This window comes from Thalassophryne amazonica, chromosome 3, assembly GCF_902500255.1.
Source record: "Thalassophryne amazonica chromosome 3, fThaAma1.1, whole genome shotgun sequence".
Lineage (NCBI taxonomy): Eukaryota > Metazoa > Chordata > Actinopteri > Batrachoidiformes > Batrachoididae > Thalassophryne > Thalassophryne amazonica.
The window spans coordinates 65,004,024-65,026,948 of record NC_047105.1 but is presented as its reverse complement, the minus strand read 5'-3'; the positions used below and the strand labels follow the sequence as shown (position 1 = coordinate 65,026,948).

The following is a 22,925-nucleotide window of genomic DNA, read 5'->3' as shown; positions in this document are numbered from 1 at the left end:
TATCCTCTTCTGCAATTTCTCGGATAGTCACACGACGGTCCCACATCACCACAGCTTTGACTTTGGAATGATCTGGTCATTTCAGCATGTTGATGGCCGACTGGAGCATGGCTCGCTCTCCACTGTTGTGTGGACGTCTTTAAACCAGTTGTACCGCTCCTTAATCTGTGTGATGCCAAAGCATCGTCACCGAAAGCGGTCTGAATCATCCAAATGGTTTCCACCTGGCTGTCGCCCAGGTTCTGGCAAAATTTGATGTGGTGCTGCTCCAGTCGTTCCGTCTTTTTCCTTGAAATGAAAATCCGCTGAGCGCACAACACACGTCCCACACAAAGGTTGCTTACCAGGAAATGACGCAATCGACAGGCGTGAAAAAGTTCACGCATGCGCACGAAGGTTCAAGGTTGGCTCATGCAAGCAAGCACACGTGATTCAAATCCATCAGGTTTTTGCAAAAAATAAAAGGTCCGATACTTTTCTAACAGACCTCGTAAATGTAACAGCACAGTAACAGCACAGATAATGCAGATTTATTGTGAAACTCTCTTGAAAACATTGATCATACCCATCGATTTCTATTTATACCTGGTTCCTAGACGCTAATCAAGATGGCGGCAACAGCCAGCGAATGAGCGGATCGGCCGGTCCTCCTCCATCTAGTGATTAAATAGAAATCGATGGGTTTGATGCACCTGCTGAAGGTGAATAAGAATAGGCAGTGAGTAAAACAGTCAAGGACTGTTGGCCGCTTCATCATCCTTTCTACAATGACTTCATCTTCGGCTGTTCCTGTTAGGGGTCGCCACAGCAGATCAATCGTTTCCATCTCACCCTGTCCTCTGTATCTTCCTCTGTCACACCAACCACCTGCATGTCCTCTCTCAGCACATCCATAAACCTCCTCTTTGGCCTCCCTCTTCTCCTCCTGCCTGGTGGCTCCATCCTCAGCATCTTTCTCCCTATATACCCTGGGTCCCTCCTCTGCACATGTCCAAACCAACTCAATCTCACCTCTCTGACTTTGTCTCCAAACCATCCCACCTGAGCTGTCCCTCTGATATGTTCATTCCTAATCTTGTCCATTCTCATCACTCCCAAAGAGAATCTCAACATCTTCAGCTCTGCCACCTCCAGCTCCACCTCCTGTCTTTTTGTTAGTGCCACCGTCTCTAAGCCGTACAACATAGCTGGTCTCACTACTGTCTTGTAAACTTTCCCCTTCACTCTTGCAGATCCTTCTTCGGTCACAAATCACTCCTCCCACTCCACCCTGCCTGCACTCTCTTCTTCACCTCTCTACCACACTCTCCATTACTTTGAACAGCTGACCCCAAATATTTAAACTCATCTACTTCACCACTTCTATTCCTTGTAACTGCACTATTCCACTGGGCTCCCTCCCATTACACACATGTACTCAGTCTTGCTTCTACTGACTTTCATTCCCCTTCTCTCCAAAGCATATCTCCACCTCTCCAGACTAGACTCAACTTGCTCTCTCTCGCTACAGATCACAATGTCCATCTGCAAACATCATAGTCCATGGGGACTCCTGTCTGATCTTATCTGTCAATCTGTCCATCACCACTGCAAACAAGAAAGGACTCAGAGCTGACCCTTGGTGTAATCCCACCTCCACCTTGAATGAGTCTGTCATTCTGACTGCGCATCTCACCGCTGTCACACTATTCTTGTACATGTCCTGCACTACCCTAACATACTTCTCTGCCACTCCAGACTTCCTCATACAATACCACAGCTCTTCTCTTGGCACCCCATCATAAGCTTTTTCTAAGTCCACAAAACACACAATGTAACTCTTTCTAGCCTTCTCTGTACTTCTCCAACAGTATTCTCAGAGCAAACATTGCATCTGTAGTGCTCTTTCCTCGGCATGAAACCATACTGCTGCTCACAGATCTTCACCTGTTTTCTAAGCCTAGCTTCTACTACTCTTTCCCATAACTTCATGCTGTGGCTGATCAACTTTATGCCTCTGTAGTTACTGCAGCTTTGCACATCACCCTTGTTCTTGAAAATAGGAACCAGCACACTGTCTCCACTCCTCAGGCATCCTCTCACTTTCCAAGATTTTATTATACAATCTACTAATCTAAACTCTACTGCCATCTCTCCTAGACATTTTCATGCCTCCACTGGAATGTCATCTGGACCAACTGCCTTTCCACTCTTCATCCTCTTCATAGCAGCCCTCACGTCTTCCTAATCTCTTGTACTTCCTGATTTACTCTCACCACATCATCCAGCCTTTTCTCTCGCTCATTTTCTTTATTCATCAGCTCTTCAAAATATTCCCTCCACCTTCTCAGCACACGCTCCTCACTTGTCAGCACATTACCATGTGCATCTTTTACCACCCTAACCTGCTGTACATCCTTTCCAGCTCTGTCCCTTTGTCTGGCCAATCGGTACAAGTCCTTTTCTCCTTCTCTCTCCTTCTCTTTCTCCTTACTATTCAACTTCTTGTACAGTTCGCAATATGCCTTTTCCTTCGCTTTTGCCACTTCTCGTTTCGCCTTACGCCGCATCTCCTTGTACTCCTGTCTACTTTCGTCATCTCTCCGACTATCCCAAAACTCTTTCGCCAACCTTTCTCCTTATGCTTTCCTGGACCTCTTCGTTCCACCACCAAGTCTCCTTGTCTTCCTTCCACTGTCCAGATGTCATACCCAGTACTGTCCTGTCTCCCTCACCACATCTGCAGTACTTTTCCAGTTGTCAAAAATTGCTTCCCCTCCAACCAGCGCTTCTCTCACCTGCTCACTAAATTTCACACGTCTTCCTCCTTCAGCTTCCACCATCTGATCATTCGTTGAGCTCTCTTTCTTCTTCTTCACCTCTAAAGTCATCCTACAAACAACCATCCTATGCTGTCTAGTGACACTCTCTTCTGCCACCACTTTACAGTCTCTAATTTCTTTTAGCTTGCATCTCCTATAAAGAATGTAGTCCACCTGTGTGCACCTTCCTCCACTCTTATACAGTGAGGAAATAAGTATTTGAACAACCCTGCGGTTTTGCAAGTTCTCCCACTTAGAAATCATGGATGGGGTCTGAAATTTTCATCTTAGGTGCATGTCCACTGTGAGAGACATCTAAAAAAAAAAAAATCCAGAAATCACAATGTATGATTTTTTAAATAATTTATTTGTATGTTACTGCTGCAAATAAGTATTTGAACACCTACCAACCAGCAAGAATTCTGTCTCACACAGACCTGCTAATTTTTTTTTAAGAAGCCCTCTTATTCTGTACTCTTTACCTGTATTAATTGCACCTGTTTGAACTTGTTACCTGTATAAAAGACACGTGTTCATACACTCAATCAATCACACTCCAACCTGTCCACCATAGCCAAGACCAAAGAGCTGTCTAAGGATACCAGGGATGAAACTGTAGACCTGCACAAGGCTGGATGGACTACAGGACAACAGGCAAGCAGCTTGGTAGAAGACAACAACTGTTATTATTATTAGAAAGTGGAAGAAACACAAGATGACTGCCAATCTCACTCGGTCTGGGATTCCATGCAAGATCTCACTTTGTGGGGTAAGGATGATTCTGAGAAAGCTCAGAACTACACAGGAGGACCTGGTCAATGACCTGAAGAGAGCTGGGACCACAGTCACAAAGATTACATTAGTAACACATGATGCTGTCATGGTTTAAAATCCTGCAGGGCAGCAAGGTCCCCCTGCTCAAGCCAACACATGTCCAGGCCCGTTTGAAGTTCACCAGTGACCATCTGGATGATCCAGAGGAAGCATAGGAGAAGGTCATGTGGTCAGATGAGACCAGATTAGAGCTTTTTGGAATCAACTCCACTTTACCATGTTTAGAGGATGAGAACACCCCAAGAAACCATCCCAACTGTGAAGCATGGGGGTGGAAACATCATACTCTGGGGGTGCTCTTCTGCTAAGGGGACAGGACAACTGCACCGTATTGAAGGGAGGATGGATGGGGTCATGTATTGCGAGATTTGGCAAACAACCTCCTTACCTCAGTAAGAGCACTGAAGATGGGTCATGGCTGGGTCTTCCAGCATGACAATGACCCCAAACACACAGCCAGGGCAACTAAGGAGGGGCTCCGTAAGAAGCATTTCAAGGTCCTGGAGTGATCTGGCCAGTCTCCAGACCTGAACTCAATAGAAAATCTTTGGAGGGAGCTGAAACTCCAAACCTGAAAGATCTAGAGAAGATCTGTATGGAGGAGTGGACCAAATCCCTGCTGCATTGTGTGCAAACCTGGTGAAAAAACTACAGGAAACATTTGACCTCTGTAATTGCAAACAAAGGCTACTCTACCAAATATTAACATTGATTTTCACAGGTGTTCAAATACTTATTTGCAGCAGTAACATACAAATAAATTAGTAAAAAAAAAAAAAATCATACATTGTGATTTCTGGATTTTTTTTTTTTAGATGTCTCTCACAGTGGACATGCACCTAAGATGAAAATTTCAGACCCCTCCATGATTTCTAAGTGGAAAAACTTGCAAAACCGCATGGTGTTCAAATACTTATTTTCCTCACTGTATGTTACCCTGTGCTCCTCCCTTTTCTTAAAGTAGGTGTTCACCACAGCCATTTCCATCCTTTTTGCAAAATCAACTACCATCTGTCCTTCCCCATTCCTACCCTTGATACCATATCTACCCATTACTTCCTCATCACCTCTGTTCCCTTCACCAACATGCCCATTCAGGTCCACTCCTATCACCACTCTTTCATGCTTGGGCACACTCTCCACCACCTCATCTAACACACTCCAAAAATCTTCTTTCTCCTTCATCTTACTGCCTGTGGGGCATATGCACTGATATTCATCATCACCCCTTCAATTTCCAACTTCACACTCATCACCCTGTCAGACACTCGCTTAACCTAACACACTTTTAACATACTCTTCCTTTAAAACGACTCCAACACCATTTCTCTTTCTGTCCTCACCATGGTACTTGTACCCACCGCCGATGCTCCTGCTCTTACTTCCCTTCCACTTGGTCTCTTGCACACACAATATGTCTACCTTTCTCCTCTCCATCATATCAGCCAGCTCTCTCCCTTTACCAGTCATACTACCAAGATTCAAAGTCCCCACTCTCATTTCCACCTTTCTAGTTTTCTTCTCCTCCCCTTCTTCGTCGTCTTCGCCCAGCAGTAGCCCAATGTCCACCGGCACCCTGTTGGGCAACAGCACCGGTGGCAGACGTTGTTAACCCGGGCCGCAACCGATCCAGTATGGAAATTCGATTCTTAGTCTGCATAGTTGGGTTGGCTTGTTTTACGCCGGATGCCCTTCCTGACGCAACCCTCCTCATTTATCCGAGCTTGGGACCGACACTCAGAATGTACTGGCTGCACACCCCATGTGGCTGAGGTTATCCTTTCTACAATGACTATAAAAAAGAAACACAGATGAGTGAAGAAATATCAAATAGCCTTTTGAAAAACTTATTAGAATTTTCCTGTGGAAATGACAATGGACTCCAAAAATATTATTCAGACATTAATCTAGAAAAACAAGAATTCAAGACAAATGGCAGTATCATTTTATTACAGCATTTAACTAGAAAATGGTGACAAAAGCCATGATAAATAAGTTTCACAATTTGTCTTTTTCTTTCCTCAACCAAAATTTAAAAGTAAACAATTGGGAAATGGTCCTTTCACTTTTTCTTTTTTTTTGGGGGGGGGGGGGGGGGGGGGGGGGGGGGGGGGGGGAAGTCGGCCGATTGGCCTAATTTTTTATAGAGATCAGAAACCAGAAGAACGATGTCCAACTACAAGTCGCAGAGCTTTGTTTCTATTTTCTGTCACAAGGTTAGAAGTGACCTCACGCCCACTTATACTGAAAGCAAATCCTTTTTTTTTTTTTTTTTTAATCAAATTCTTTAGCTTGATGGTTCTGAAAGTGGTCGGGAGGGGAGGGGGCATTGTTCTTCAGCTGAAAAGAAATGTGAAGGGCAGCTTGTGGCTACAATAACATAAAAATTACAGTCAAATAGTACGGTGCATCTGGAAAGTATTCACAGCATTTCATTTTCCACATTTTGTTATGTTACAGCCTTATTCCAAAATAGATGAAATTATTTTTTTGCTCAAAATTCTACATACAGTCTAATGACAATGTGATTTTTTTTTTTTAAAATGTATTCAAAATAATAATAATAAAAAACAACTAAGAAATCACATGTACACAAATATAAAAACAGCCCTTGTCATGAAGCTCAAAATTGAGTTCACATGCATCCTGTTTCCACTGCTCATTCTTGAGATGTTTCTGCAGCTTAGAAAACCTGCTCCAGAGCGCTCTTGACCTCAGACTGAGGCAACGGTTCATCTTTCAGCAGGACAATGGCCCTAACAGTCAAGATATCAAAGGAGTGGTTTCATGACAACTCTGTGAATGCCCTTGAATTGTCCAGCCAGAGCCCAGACCGGAATCCGATTGAGCATCTCTGGAGTGATCTGAAATTGGCTGTGCACAGACCCTCCCCATTCAACCTGACGGAGCTTGAGAGGTGCTGCAAAAAGGAATGGACAAAATTACCCAAAGATAGGTGCACCAACTGTGGTATCATATTCTAGAAGACTTGAGGCTGTAATTGCTGCCAAAGGTGAATCAACAAAGTATCAAGCAAAAGGTGTGAATACTTATGTACACGTGATTTTTTTTTTGTTTTGTTTATTTTTAATAAACTGTACAAAAAAATCATGTTATTGTGAGTAGACTTGTGAGAGGAAAAAGTGAATTTACTCCATTTTGGAATAAGGCTGTAACATAAAATGTGGAAAAATTGAAGTGCTGTGAATATTTTCCGGATGTAGTGTTTTTTTTTTAATCTATAATCATCTGTTGTTGTGTTTCGTGATGCTGACATCACCACTGGCATTGTGGCATTTTCAAAAGCTGCAACCTTGTGATAAAATACCAAAATCTCCTCTATGGATGTTCATGGTGTACAAACTGCTCTCACCACTCTTTCATGTGTGCAGTCTCAGCAATTGTGATTTATACAACAGATCCATATGGAAATTCTTCTGAATGGTGTCAGAAGAAATTCACGCATTTTATTTTGTGAGCAGGTTTTTAGTATCTACCATACTGTTTCCTGGCACCTTTGTGTACTTTTAAAAAATTTATTTTCATTTCATTAAAATGGGGCCTTTCTGATACCATTTTACACAACATTTAAGAAATATGAAATACTATTTGAAAGTGGGGCTTAGCTATTTTCTGACTTATGAAGGAGGAATTTTGGAGGACGACTGCTTTCATTGCAAATTTAAGGTCTTATTATTTTATTTCATGTTAATCCAACCCATTATTCAGTCAATATCTGAATGATTACATTTTCACAGCAAAGATGGGAAAGCAACTCTCACTCATTCAGGGAAAAAAAAAAACACAACCATGCTAACTCAGCAGGTTAACAACAAAGGCTTCTTAATGTACAATAATTTTGGGGCCTTCAGATTCTAACTACTAAAAGTAACACCTGTTTTGTATTTGTACATATTTACATTATGGCTGACCATTTTAACATCCCTGAAGATGCTACGCGTCACACATTAAATTTTTTTCTATCGTGAGTTTGTTGAGCCAAGGCTCAATACATTTACACAAAGCACCGTCATCTGTGCTGCATCCGGGTAGTTAAACCATAAACCCTCTTCCATGGAATCATTTTAAATAATGTGAACATAATGTACTGCGTCAAAGCACACAGATCACAGAGTGTACTTGTTCACTGGAAAATCTGGAGCAGGATTCAACAGTCTTCAAGCAGGTAAAATTAACATCATTTGTAATAACAAAAGAATCTACTGACTCACTCATCTGCAACCACTTGCTCCAAGGGCAACCAGGGGGAAGGGGGCTGGAGCCTATCCCAGCAGTCATAGGGCATGAGGACAGGGTACACCGTGGACAGGATGCTAGTCTGTCGCAGGGCCACATATAGACAAACAAACGCAATCACACCTGTGTGCACACCTACGGACAATTTAAAGTTTCCAATCCACCTAACCTGCATGTCTTTTTGGATGCGGGAGGAAGCCGGAGCACCCGGAGGGAACCCACACAAAGTCAGGCAGAACAGAGAAAGGTCACATGAGGAAATCAATCCCATGACCTTCTTGGTGTGAGGCAACAGTGCTAACCACTAAGCCACCACGCTGCCCAAAAGAATCTAAATATTTCAAAACTTGTTAAAAAAGCACATATCATCATGGAAAGCATGTAGTCCTGTTCACAAACCACACCAACCCAACAAGAATAATACAACGGTACATGACGATAATATCCAGGTGATTTCTCAGAATAAGTCCCATCCTCATTCCATAGAGAACTCACAATATAATGTTTTCTAGTGTTGGTAAAAACTGGATTCCTACTTCAAACAGTTTCAATGTATTTATATTAAAAAAAAAGGACAATTCTGAAAGTTGTTGGTTCTTACTGCAGCAGTTCTTCCCAAGAAATAGGTTTAGAGAAGACTTCACGCTCCAGCCAGAGGTCATAGTTCATTTGGAAGTCCTCTGGCAGGTCCACTCTTTGACCGAGAACACTTTGCAGGCAGTTATCTACAGGCAGAAAGTCTGGATTGCTGTAGTTTTTGTCATAGCGGCGACTGTTGAAACGCTCAATGTTAGCCCGCAGAGCACACTCCTCCGCCTGGAAGTCCATGGACGAGCATCCAAATCTGCTGCCAGAATTGCAAAAGACTAGTCATATTTTGGGCACTTTTAATCTCTAGTTTTCTCTGATTAAGGATGACCAAATTCAGTAATGACACTGAAAATCAGAGGTCTGTTAGAAAAGTATCGGACCGTTTTATTTTTTTCAAAAACTATATGGATTTGAATCACGTGCGATTACATCAGACAAGCTTGAACCTCGTGGGCATGCAAAGAGTTTTTTCACGCCTGTCGGTTACATCATTCGCCTGTGGGCTGGCTTTGAGTGAGGAGTGGTCCACCCCCCTCTGTCGGAATCTCTTTGGTCTGAGAACTTGCTGAGAGACTGACGCTTTGCTTGATCAAAATTTTTCAAAAACTGTGAGGCACATCGAAGTGGACACCATTCGAGAAATTCAGCTGGTTTTCTGTGAAAATTTTAACGGCTGTTGAGAGATTATGGACTGTTGCTGTTGCAGCGGCGGCTCAGGGCGCGTCGCGACGTCCCGCTCCGTGGACAGTCCTTAAAGCGACAGCAACAGTCCATAATCTCTCATCAGCCGTTAAAATTTTTACAGAAAACCAGCTGAATTTCTCGAATGGTGTCCACTTCGATGTGCCTCACAGTTTTTGAAAAAATTTTGATCAAGCAAAGCGTCAGTCTCTCAGGAAGAAGTCAGACAAAGAGATTCCGACAGGAGGGGTAGACCACTCCTCACTCAAAGCCTGCCCACAGGCGAATGACGTAACCGACGGCGTGAAAAAACTCACGCATGCACACGAGGGTTCAAGGTTGTCTGATGTAATCGCACGTGATTCAAATCCATATAGTTTTTGAAAAAAATAAAAAGGTACGTTAGTTTTATCACAGACCTCGTATATATACACATACAGTAGTGTTCAGAATAATAGTAGTGCTATGTGACTAAAAAGATTAATCCAGGTTTTGAGTATATTTCTTATTGTTACATGGGAAACAAGGTACCAGTAGATTCAGTAGATTCTCACAAATCCAACAAGACCAAGCATTCCTGATATGCACACTCTTAAGGCTATGAAATTGGGCTATTAGTAAAAAAAAAAAAGTAGAAAAGGGGCTGTTCACAATAATAGTGTTGTGTGGGCCGCTGAAGAGGAGGTACTGCTGGCCCACCACCACCAGAGGGCGCCCTGTCTGGAGTGCGGGCTCCAGGCACCAGAGGGCGCCGCCTCACAGGAGCAGCCGGGGTGACAGCTGTCACTTATCGCCTACAACAGTTGTCACCAATCATCCAATCAGCAGTGGTATATCAGCAGGACGACATCTCAACCTCTTTGCCGAGATATCGCTCTACCGAGGAGGTAACGTACTCAGCCGACTTTGTTGTCTTCCTGACAGGAATACCTGTTACTTTGTGTGTTGGATAGCAGATATTTTGTTCCTTTTTTCCGACGAGAGGTGGAGGTGGTTTTCCACCATACGTGTTGCTGGGTGCAGACACACCCACATCTAACTGTTTTTGTTCCTCGCCAGCAGTACCAGATCCGACAAGCGGAGGCAGTGGCCACCTGGGAGTTCGGGACTTGGCGGCTCCAGTATTCCCGGGATTCAGTGGCGGAGGAAATCGTGTGGTTCCGGTTCTGCTTTGGACAGACGTCTCTTATCTTCGAGCCTGCCCACGCGACACATTTTTGTGAATTGACTTCATTGACTATTATTGTAATCTGCTGTGTTTGTTGTGCTTATTCACAACAGTAAAGTGTTATTTGACTTCCTCCATTGTCCGTTCATTTGCGCCCCCTGTTGTGGGTCCATGTCACTACACTTTCCCAACAAATAGTAGCATTTGCTGTTGACGTTACAAACTCAATACTATTATGTTCAAACTGTTTTTTTTTAGCAATCCTGTGAATCACTAAACTAGCATTTAGTTGTATAACCACAGTTTTTCATGATTTCTTCACATCTGCGAGGCATTAATTTTGTTGGTTTGGAACCAAGATTTTGCTCGTTTACTAGTGTGCTTGGGGTCATTGTCTTGTTGAAATACCCATTTCAAGGGCATGTCCTCTTCAGCATAAGGCAACATGACCTCTTCAAGTATTTTGACATATCCAAACTGATCCATGATACCTGGTATGCGATATATAGGCCCAAAACCATAGTAGGAGAAACAAGCCCATATCATGATGCTTGCACCACCATGCTTCACTGTGAACTGTGGCTTGAATTCAGAGTTTGGGGGTCGTCTCACAAACTGTCTGTGGCCCTTGGACCCAAAAAGAACAGTTTTACTCTCATCAGTCCACAAAATATTCCTCCATTTCTCTTTAGGTCAGTTGATGTGTTCTTTGGCAAATTGTAACCTCTTCTGCACGTCTTTTATTTAACAGAGGGACTTTGCGGGGGATTCTTGTAAATAAATTAGCTTCACACAGGCATCTTCTAACTGTCACAGCACTTACAGGTAACTCCAGACTGTCTTTGATCCTGGAGCTGATTAATGGGTGAGCCTTTGCCATTCTGGTTATTCTTCTATCCATTTTGATGGTTGTTTTCTGTTTTCTTCCATGCATCTCTGTTTTTTTGTCCATTTTAAAGCATTGCAGATCACTGTAGATGAACACCCTATAATTTTTTGCACCTGCGTATACGTTTTCCCCTCTCCAATCAACTTTTTAATCAAGCTACGCTGTTCTTCTGATCAATGTCTTGAATGTCCCATTTTCCTCAGGCTTTCAAAGAGAAAAGCATGTTCAACAGGTGCTGGCTTCATCCTTAAATAGGGGACACCTGATTCACACCTGTTTGTTCCACAAAACTGACGAACTCACTGACTGAATGCCACACTACTATTATTGTGAACACCCCCCTTTCTACTTTTTTTTTTACTAAAAACCCAATTTCATAGCCTTAAGAGTGTGCATATCATGAATGCTTGGTCTTGGATTTGTGAGAATCTACTGAATCTACTGGTACCTTGGTTCCCATGTAACAATAAGAAATATACTCAAAACCTGGATTAATCTTTTAGTCACATAGCACTACTATTATTCTGAACACTACTGTGTGTGTGTGTGTGTGTGCATACACAAAATTTCAAGTCAGCTACGATCAGTTCAAAGTTGTGCTCACCACCATGTCTTTAAACAATAGCTACCTGATGGTCAATGCTACAGATCCTGATGCACTAATTTTGTTTGTAACTCACCGTTTCCATAGGCCCAATCATCATTGAGGCGATGTCGAACTTTCTGGTAGATGGCTGACATTGTCTTCATGTTGCTCTTCCTCCACTGACGGCCCAAATATTTAGTTTGCACTTTGAGGAGTTTGAGGACGTAGAGCTGCATCATCGCCTGCTTGACTTTTAGCGCCCTCTTCAGAATGGGAGCTGACTTGAACACTACAAGCATCTTGTGGAGCAAAGATTAGTGTGAGGAGTTAAACGTTTGTATGTTGTGTGTTTATGGCAACAGCTTTTTGTTGAGAAGTGTTCTCACCATGGTTCTGGAGTGCTTCCACTTTGTCAGTTTGTTGAGGATTCTCAGCAGGTTAATGCACGAAAACAGATTCCTCCAGCAAAACTGATTGTTGTCTCCTGATTCCTGTTAAAGTTGGAATAACCACAAAAAATGACATCACACCAACCGTACAGTTAGAGCAGCAGTTTGATCAAAGCAGAGAACTTACCAAACTCTCTGCAGTTAACTCCGGCAGCTCGTGCACCACACAGTGAGGAAAATCAAGTACTGAAATACTAAAACAGGAAACATTGATGTTTAAATACAGCTTATTACTTTATTCATGTCAGGAATCAGAATTTCTGTCAACCAATGTTGGTCATTACCTATTCTTAGCTGTGATGTAGGACATGATGTTCTGGTTGAAAAACTTCAGAATTAGCGGAATGCAGTTTGCAAACACCAAATGTTGAGCCATGTACTCAAACTATGAAACCAAGCACACAAAGACAAACACATAAGTGGAAAATATAACAATGTGCAAAAAGCTCACTAAAATACAAATGAAATGAAATACAGTGCTTTCTCCTGGAAATATAAAGATATCTGCCAAGATTTCAGTTTGAAACTGCTTTGATAGCCCTGCACAACTATATATACGAGGTCTGTTAGAAAACTATCAGACCTTTTTATTTTTTTAAAAAAACTATATGGACTTAAATCATGTGCGCTTGCATCAGCCAAGCTTGAACCTTCGTGCACATGCGTGAGTTTTTTCACGCCTGTCGGTTGCGTCATTCGCCTGTGGGCAGGCTTTGAGTGAGCACTGGTCCACCCCCCTCGTGGGATTTTCATTGTCAGGAAAATGGCTGAGTGATTGGAGCAGCGCTGAATCAAATTTTTCCAGAAACTGTGAGAGACAGCCAGGTGGAAACCATTCGGAAGATTCAGACGGCTTTCGGTGAAGATACTCTGGGCGTCACACAGATTAAGGATCATTACAACCGGATTAAAGACGGCCCACAGTGGCGCTGGGCGCGCCGCGCTCCGAGTGGCCATCAACAGGCTGAAACGACCAGATCATTTCCAAAGTGAAGGCTGTGTTGATCCGGGACGTCGTCTCACTACCAGAGAAATTAAAGACGTGCGGAGGAATTCACGTGTCGGGACGGAGCCGCTAATGGCGCACAACAAAAAGCACGTCCGTGTTGGAAACCATTCGGAAGATTCAGACAGCTTTCGGTGGCTTTCAGTCGAGTGAGTATCCAGAAATTGTGTAACAGCTGGGCATGTCACAACTTGTCCTGTGAGACTTCCAACACGGACGTGCTTTTTGTTGTGCGCCATTAGCGGCTCCATCCCGACGCCCGAATTCCTCCGCACGTCTTTCATTACAAAATCTCCTGTAACAGTGGAATGTGCTGCAAAAGTGCTGATGTACACCTCTTCCACAATTTTCTCTGGTAGTCAGACGAGGTCCCGGATCAACACAGCCTTCACTTTGGAAATGATCTGGTCGTTTCAGCCTGTCGATGGCCGCTCGTAGCGCGGCGCGCCCTGCGCCACTGTGGGCCGTCTTTAATCCGGTTGTAATGATCCTTAATCTGTGTGATGCCCAGAGTATCTTCACCGAAAGCCGTCTGAATCTTCCGAATGGTTCCACCCGGCTGTCTCTCACAGTTTCTGGAAAAATTTGATTCAGCGCTGCTCCAATCGCTCAGCCATTTTCCTGACAATGAAAATCCCACGAGGGGGGTGGACCAGTGCTCACTCAAAGCCTGCCGACAGGCGAATGACGCAACCGACAGGCGTGAAAAAACTCACGCATGCGCATGAAGGTTTAGCAGGTGCACACCAGGCTCCAGGGAGAGTTCACACACAATCAAAGGGCTCTGATCTAAAGTGGCTTGGTTCGTCACACCCAAGGATATGTGTGAAACTTAACACCATATTACAGTGCAGGCAGCAAGCAGCATTTTGTTAATAATCACTGGCCATGAATTACGCCCTGTCTCGCATAGGAGGCGGGTCTGGGCACAGTTTGAAAATATAAATGGCTGGGCGATTAATCAAGGACATACGGTACCCACTTTCTTTGAATTGGTAAGTGTCAGTGCTTAACTTCATTTCATACCTCTGTTACTGGGCATGCTCAGACCTCTCTGTCCGGCAAAAAATCTGTTATACAATATCTGGTATATACGGCGTTTATTACATGGAAAACCATACAGAAGCATTGGGACTTTTGCTTTTGTCCGGTCAGTGTATTTAGTTTATACGATAATGGTTTAGAGGAGTTTTACTGTACTTAAAAAAACAGTCACAATCAATTTAAGTTGTGAATACATAGTGCACCCGCCATCTGGTGGTGGCATTGCAGTAATACATACAGTTGAAACGAGAAGTGAAAAAAGTTTAGCTCAATGTAAATACTTATTTGTGATTCATTCCATGCAAGTTGGTTTGGTAAGAAAGAAAAAGAAAATGTGAACTGAAGCTGTCTTATATTTCATGTTGATGAAAAAGAAATAACTGAAAACATGTCGGATGTAATCATTTATTATTGTGTAAAACTACAAATTTATGGATGTGGGTCCACTGGTGAAAGCCATTTCAGAGGGAATGTCATTTTTGGGTGGTTTAATAAATTTACCACGCAATCAATACCGGCAATAAAAATACTGTTCACTCTCATTAGGATATTTGTACTGGTACCATTTCAGCGAAGCTTTAAGAAACTATAAGAGCACAACATAATCGTCATTTATCATCCAGTCAAAAACTACTATTAATAAATAATAAATAACCCTTCCATTAGCTTGACAGCAGAATCTGAATGTTTACTCAACATTAGTGCCATCTTTAGTGTGCACCAACGTCTTTCTATCCCTCCCAAGCGTGACTCTAGTTTAAACACTTAGAACCCTCAAAACCATTCTTTCGTTTCCTAACACTTCATCTGAGACTGTAACGCTTTCTTATCTGATTTTCAGTTTGTGGTTTTTCACCCATGTACATGATCATACCTTTGCACAGTTACTGTAAACTGACGTGAATTGTGTTTACTAGCACAAAGAACCAAAACATTGTGTAAAAAACGGGTTAATAAGAGATACTAAGCTCATAACTCAGGGTGGTTTCACCAGGAAACATCTGCATGAAGCCAAAATGAACTGACAGAGTGAAACATGCACACTGTTGGAAGTGACTGAGTACCTTTAAGGAAACACCTCATATAATTAAATGTGAAAGGTGCTTGGCCACCGTACCTGGTAAACGTGGTTTAGTTTAAAGTGTTTCAGCAACAGCAGCAGGATGGCAGAAATGGCCTTCACAATGATTTCTTTGTGTCGATTCACATCAACACCAAGTTTCATGCTTTGCAACACTGTGGTCCTGCAGAAAAACACAAATAATCAGACTGAATCCCAGAATCCAGAACCAAAGCTTCAAAGGCTTTCATGTAGCAGGTCACATAACCCTAATTTTTACTTTTTTTTTTTTTGATACTTTTACTGAATTAAAAACATTTCAAAGGTACAACATCACTTGTGAAACTGTCTTTATATTCCAGTGCCGCTTCGTTTCATGATGGAGAAAATGTTTGCGCTGAAAAATTACATCAAAATGTAAAATCTGGACAGACTCAGATATTATGTCTTTTGAGGAGTTGAGCTTTAAGTTTGGCCTCAACAGGAAACACTTTTTCATGTACCTCCAGCTCAGATGTTTTGTTAGAGCAAATCAAAATAATTTGCTTACCCCCACATTCATCCCTGGAGGAAATTATGATAAAGAACAGTTTAAGAAAGGGTATTATTTCGGAAGTCTACAGGTTGCTGACATCTTATTCATCAGAAAATGCACAGTATAAGTTGAATGCATGGAAAGATGATTTGCATCAAGAAGTTTTAGATGAGGATTGGAAAGCAGCCTGTGTTAAGGCTCACACTATGTCTATAAATACACATCTTAAATTTATACAGTACAAATGGGTAATCCAGAACTATGTGACACCGATAGATTTAAATAGATACAATAAAAATATACCAGATGTATGCACAAAATGTATGGAATTCAGAGGAACTTTATTTCACTGCATTTGGCAATGCAGAAACATTAAAATTTTATGGGAAGAGGTAAGAGTTATAGTCAAGAAGATTATTTCAAAACAAATCTTACTGGACCCTAAACTTTTTTTGTTGGGCCTATACCCAGACAAACATAACTATAGTAGGAATAAGCGGGCATTTATAGACCTCAGCTTGCTTTATGCTAAGAAATGTGTTGCACTATTGTGGAAAACAATTTATAGACCTAGTACTTGTACTACTCAATGGATAAGACAGATGTTAGCAAGCCTTCCATTAGAGAGAATAACTTACATATTAAAGGCAAAATGGCATGTATTTGAGGACATATGGAGCCCTTTCATTATCTACATTAAGAACTTGGATTTATCAGACGAAGTAATGGATGACTAGTCTTTTTGGACAATGCAGTTCCCAATCTTGTGGGATTTATATTGTTTTTTCTATATATGTGTTTTAATTTGCATTAATTACAAACAAAACTTGGTTATATATAGATTACCATCTTTGTTAACAGGAGGAGCATTCTTGTTTTGAGTGTTTTGAGCGTTATGTTTTGTTCTGTTTTTTTATTTCTGTCTCTAAATAAATGCAGCAACTTATAGTATGAAAGCTTAATGAAGCTATACAAATGTAAAGGCTGTATGTAAAAGTGGTAAAACTTGAAAATAAAATAAAAAATATTGTGGAAAAAAAATAAAATCTGTAATCCAGTAATACACTGCATAAACATTAGACAGCAGCAAATGCTTTCCAGTTGAGATGCAAATTTTACAAAAATGTTGACGATTTTGCTTCAAGACTGCAACATCACATGAATATTTCCACTGGTGGAGAAATAAAGCAGGAAAGCTATTAAAACTTTGAAGGTTTGAATAAGCGCATTTCATTTTCATTGGGAAAATCACGTACGGCATCTCCTCTGGCAGCACATCTGCCAGGATGTTGATGGAATCAGTCTTGGCCTTGGAGGTTGGTGCAGCAGCGAGCAAGATCTTCAGTAATGCAATCTGGAAATTATGCAGCGAGAGAGAGAAAAAAAAATACAACTCAGCACAGACACTCAGCTGCCACTACAGTGCTGAATCAACAGTCAAATGAACAGTGGTGGTAATTACTATTTGTTCTGAAAGCAAATGTCCAAAATAATAATCATCTTTTATACTACCTTCACTATATTGTTCATTCCTCTTCTGTAAAATCATAAAGTTCCTGTGAAGCTAAAGTCCTTGAAGGACAATGTCAACATTGAAAAACGCCAGAGCCTCTGGCATATTCCAGCATCTTTATCATTCTCTCCAATAACTCCCCAATTTTTTCCAAATAAAAGTGACAAATGTCAAGAAATGTACCAGTACCTACTTGATATTTTGCCTCAATATTACCACAAGTGTTTTTGTGCCATAAAAGTGAGACACATTTTTAGTCTTCTTGCATCAGACTTCAACACTAAGAGCAGCCATATTTGTTGGCTCCCTGTGATGTCACTGGGGATTGCCCAAACATTCCCTTACTCCCCAAACAGGGAACAACTGGGGAAATACAATACAGTATCTACAAAACCAGGTACAGACTCAAACCATGTATTTGTTTGTTCATTATAAAGTTTTTTTTTTTTTTTTCCCCCACTGTTTAACTGTCTTGCTGCGCAACACTAACCATGTACTGAGGCAAACTGGGAAGAATTCCCTGATACAGCAGCTCAGTGGCACACATCTCCAACTCCTCTTCACCCTGGCAATGAAGCACAGGACACACACACACAATTAAATTACTGCTTCACACCAAAACATGTTCTGGAACTGTGGTATACAGAACTACCAACACTGCAAAAATGTTTGGCATGGCATTTGTGTAATTATGCTGCATATATATATATATATATATATATATATATATATATATATATATATATAAAACAAATGTGGTTTCTGGCAGGTATCTGTGGACCTGTGAACCTTCTATTTTGGGCCATGTTTACATCTTTTGAAATAATTTGTATTTGTCCTTTCATGTATTAGGTTAAATAAATAAACAAACTGTCTGGCTATCTTACCTATGAGTTATTCTGTCAAAATGAATTGTGGTATTTGTTTAAATAAATAAACTTCATGGTATTAGCTGTAACTTACCCCAGAAAGGGGAGTTTTCTGATACTCTTCTTCTTTGGCAATCTGAATCTCAGCGATGGACACATATTTGTGCTGGGGGGAAGAAAAGAGGAGGAGGGGGAGAATCAAAAAATCCATCACTACAGTGCTGCACCAACTGCTGTAAAAAAGAACAATAAAATATCATCATGATGCAACACCTGCTTTAATGTCTTGATGCTTTCATGAATTGGCCTTGGCAGGCCAACAACTGTATCTGTGTCACTGAAAGATATGCACAAAAAACATCAATGCACACACAACGCACTCATAGATATTCATTGAAGTAATCACTGATCACCATTGTGTTCTCGCTTTGTTTACAGTCAAAGGAAACTGACCTTCCAAGTGTGTAACCAATGAATTTGCTTCTACTTGATTCCAGGAAACATTCAATGTCTTTCTCCCTGTTGAAGGACATATGGCAAAGACATAAACAGTACTGAATGTCTGTCTACACTCATCAAATGTTTGCCATTTGTGTATGACAAATTAATGAACCATATAATTAGATTCTCTAAGCAGCTGGTCTGCTCTGTGTAAACCTCAACTGTCAGAGCTAAGAAGCTAAGCAGTGTGGGATCTGGTTAGTACTTGGATGGGAGACCTCTTTGGAATACCAGCGGCTGCATGTGTTTCTCCAGGTTACACTGGAGTTGCGTCAGGAAGGGCATCTGGCGTAAAACTTGTGCCAAATACCAATGCGGATCTCGCTTTATCTGCTGTGGTCACCCCGAACAAAATGGGAGCAGCCGAAATGACAACAACATAAGATTCTCTAAAGTTTAGTTATAGTTGAATCACAAAAGTGTGCATCTTCTCATAGCTGGTAAGAGACTTGATACACTAACTGATTTTCAGCCCACTTGTGGAGGCTATCTGCAGAAGTTAGCATGCCCAGAATTCAGAGGTGGGATGAAGTCACCATCAAGTCACTCTCAAGTCCAGCAAGTGGCCAGCTTTACTTAGATGTTCCAAGGTCAAGATATAAACGCTGGGGTGATCATGCTTTCGCGGTAGCTGGCCCAAGACTGTGGAATGAGCTACCTCTTGAGTTACGTACTATTCCTGACCTAGCACTTTTTAAATCTAAGTTAAAGACTTATTTATTTAAACTGGCTTTTAACACTTAGTGGGGAGGTGACATGTTCTGTTATTTTTATGTTCTTTTATGTGTTGTTTTAAAATTTTATTTTATATGTGTTTTATTTTTGTAAATTTGTGTTTTTAATGTTAAGCACTTTGGACACCAGTCGGTGCTGTAAAGCGCTTTATAAATAAATGTTGATTGATTGATTGATTGATTGAAGTCATGAATCGGCAAGTCTCATGTCATAATGACCAATTGTTTGCCACCTGACTTGAGACTTGACTTGGGACTTGAAGATTGATGACTTGAGAATGACCTGACAGTGACTTCGTCCCACCTCTGCCAGAATTTGTGAAATTTGTTCCCCCTTTTGAGGCAAAACATCTGACTGAGTGCACACTAACAAGATTGGGGGAGCCACCAAAGAAAGCTTTCTGACTGGCTGCTTACCCTCACAGTAAAGTCAATTTACCTGCACAAAGAAGGCTATGTTTTTGCCTGTTAGTTCCTAGAAAGATTACTCCTCCTAAAATGAAAATGCTGACGTACAATACATCACATGTAATTTTGGGTTGCATCTGAACAAAGAGCATCTCATGTATGCTAGCACAAAGGAACTCTCATTGCTGGGACTCTGCCTGACAGGTTTTCATGTATATCATCCTTTACCTGACAATGATTTTGACCATTTTATTCATCAGAAGTAAAACACATCAGTTTAGTAGCAAGGAGAATACAGATCTATTGCACTTGCAAGTGTCATGTCAAAGATTCTGATGTCATGGCTGGAAGCTTATCTGGACACAAGCGCCAATCAGTTTGGCTTTAAGCATAAGTACCTCGTATAGATATATATTTATATATGTGTACAAATGTACAAATGTGTATATATGTACAAAAACCGAAACCATAGTCAATGATGGTCCATGAATGCATCCATGTTTATTTGTTTTCTGGATGCTTCCAAGCCATTTAACCAAGACTACAGTAACCATACTAAACGTTTTTCTTTAATTAGAATTAAGCAACCCCCCGTGACCCAAACCCGGAAAAGCGGTTGAAGATGAGTGAGATGAGTGAGAATTAAGCAATGTACCTGATTACATTGTTGGAATTCTGACTTACAAGTACGGGAAAACATGGGGTAGAAATTTGGTAGGGTGATACACTATGTGGAATGTTTAAGGTCAATAAAGGCATAAGACATGTTGTTTTTGTGAATACATGGACTAGCTATCAAACAAACGCAAATCATGTGATAGCGGTTATTCATTGACTCTGCTGCCGCGTTCACACCAAGTGCGATCAGATGCTACAAATTCGCGTGGGTCGCCAGGCGGACGCGCCTCCTTCGCCCGGTGTGTCGCTCTGCTTGGGTGGACTTTTCGCTGTGAAAATTCGCCCGGTGCGTCATCAAATAGGAGGAGCTTCCATTCCGCTCGCCGGCTCCGGTTGTCAGTCAAGCTAACATGACGGACCTTGATTACACGGAGCGAGTTGCTGTGGAAAGCTCCCAATATAGAGAGTATCATTATTTGCTGCAGGAGCTGTGTCTGGGTGACGGCCGCTTTCAGCGGTCCTTCCACCTCTGCAGGACCCAGTTTGAGGATCAACTGTCCCGTTCGCGCGCGCACATGTAAACAATAAAAAATAAAAAAAGGAAACTCTGCTGCTTGCTGCAGCTGGCTCTTCCCCAAAAAAACTGTCATAATTGTGTTTAGAAACCAGTCACCATTTGTTTTATTATACATCTGTGTAGTTAATTAATAAAATATTCTCTACAGATGATTCGCTCGCGCGCGCACGTAAAAAAAAAAGAAAAGGAAAAAGCTCCGCACCCGCTGCTGCAAGTAGGGCTGCTGCTCGCTCCAAAAACTCTGTCATAATTGTGTTTAGAAACCAGTCACCATTTGCTTTATTATACAGCTGTGTAGTTAATAAGTAAAATAATCTCCAGGACGATTCGCGCGCGCGTACGTAAAATAAAAATAAACAGAAACTCCGCTCCCCACTGCTGTGGTGCTGCTGTTTGCTCCAAAAACTCTGTCATGATTGTGAAATAAAGGACAAAAGAGACATAAGTCCTGCTCACAGGCTGTTACCAGATACAGGACATGTTCACATCTTCAGTCAAACTCCAGACATCTCCATGTCACTACATATTCAGTCCCTGATTGGTCATCGCGGCGCGACAAGACGAAAAAGTTCAGATTTTTGAACTTGGGGAGGAGGGCAACGCAACGTGACGCAATATCGCGCCACAAATGCGCAAAACGCTCAAAATCGCTTCACTCGCGTCCATCGCGTCGCGCTGCGCGGTTTGGCATAAGGATTACATGGCAACCTGTGGCTGCAGTCGCTCGCGTCGCGCCCGGTGTGAACGCAGCTTTAGAGATACAGTGAAGAAAATAAGTATTTGAACACCCTGCAATTTGGCAAGTTCTCCCACTTAGAAATCATGGAAATTTTCATCTTCAGTGCATGTCCACTGTGAGAGACATAATCTAAAAAAAACAAAACAAAAAAAAAAAATCTGGAAATCACAATGTATGATTTTTTTAATAATTTATTTGTATGTTACTGCTGCAAATAGGTATTTGAACACCTACCAACCAGCAAGAATTCTGGCTCACACAGGCCTGTTAATGTTTAAGGTCAATAAAGGCATAAGACATGTTGTTTTTGTGAATACATGGACTAGCTATCAAACAAACGCAAATCACGTGATAGCGGTTATTCATTGACATTTAAGAAGCCCTCTTATTCTACACTCCATCCATCCATCCATCCATCAATCCATTCATTTTCTTCCGCTTTATCCGGAGTCAGGTCGCGGGGGCAGCAGCTCAAGCAAAGCCGCCCAAACCTCCCGATCCACACACATATTCTGCATTGTTTACCTGTATTAACTGCACCTGTTTGAACTAGTTACCTGTATAAAAGACACCTGTTCACACACTCAATCAATCACACTCCAACCTGTCCACCATAGCCAAGACCAAAGAGCTGTCGAAGGACACCAGGGACAAAACTGTAGACCTGCACAAGGCTGGGATGGACTACAGGACAACAGGCAAGCAGCTTGGTAGAAGACAACAACTGTTATGATTATTTATTAGAAAGTGGAAGAAACACAAGATGACTGTCAAACTCCCTCGGTCTGGGATTCTATGCAAGATCTCACTTTGTGGGGTAAGGATGATTCTGAGAAAGCTCAGAACTACACAGGAGGACCTGGTAAATGACCTGAAGAGAGCTGGGACCACAGTCACAAAGATTACATTAGTAACACATGATGCTGTCATGGTTTAAAATCCTGCAGGGCAGCAAGGTCCCCCTGCTCAAGCCAGCACATGTCCAGGCCCGTTTGAAGTTCACCAGTGACCATCTGGATGATCCAGAGGAGGCATGGGAGAAGGTCATGTGGTCAGATGAGACCA

General features: G+C 41.8%; 1 protein-coding gene across 3 annotated transcripts in view; it reads right to left on the bottom strand.

Annotated features, from left to right (window-relative positions):
• The window catches only part of strip1 (striatin interacting protein 1), a 70,466-nt gene that overhangs the window by 33,232 nt on the left and 14,309 nt on the right, over nt 1-22,925 (bottom strand). Inside the window, exons 10-20 of one of the 3 annotated variants that reach the window (XM_034166578.1) lie at nt 18,737-18,802; nt 18,557-18,620; nt 18,378-18,449; nt 17,905-17,979; nt 17,158-17,255; nt 15,424-15,550; nt 12,541-12,641; nt 12,384-12,450; nt 12,194-12,298; nt 11,902-12,106; nt 8,275-8,739 (exon numbers count right to left, since the gene is read on the bottom strand). In XM_034166578.1, coding sequence (XP_034022469.1) covers nt 8,618-8,739; nt 11,902-12,106; nt 12,194-12,298; nt 12,384-12,450; nt 12,541-12,641; nt 15,424-15,550; nt 17,158-17,255; nt 17,905-17,979; nt 18,378-18,449; nt 18,557-18,620; nt 18,737-18,802 — 1,102 coding nt within the window. In that variant the 3' untranslated portion in view covers nt 8,275-8,617. Of the gene's footprint in view, nt 1-8,274; nt 8,740-11,901; nt 12,107-12,193; nt 12,299-12,383; nt 12,451-12,540; nt 12,642-15,423; nt 15,551-17,157; nt 17,256-17,904; nt 17,980-18,377; nt 18,450-18,556; nt 18,621-18,736; nt 18,803-22,925 lie in introns of those variants that run through there. The other 2 variants (XM_034166579.1, XM_034166580.1) reach the window with 2 other exon arrangements.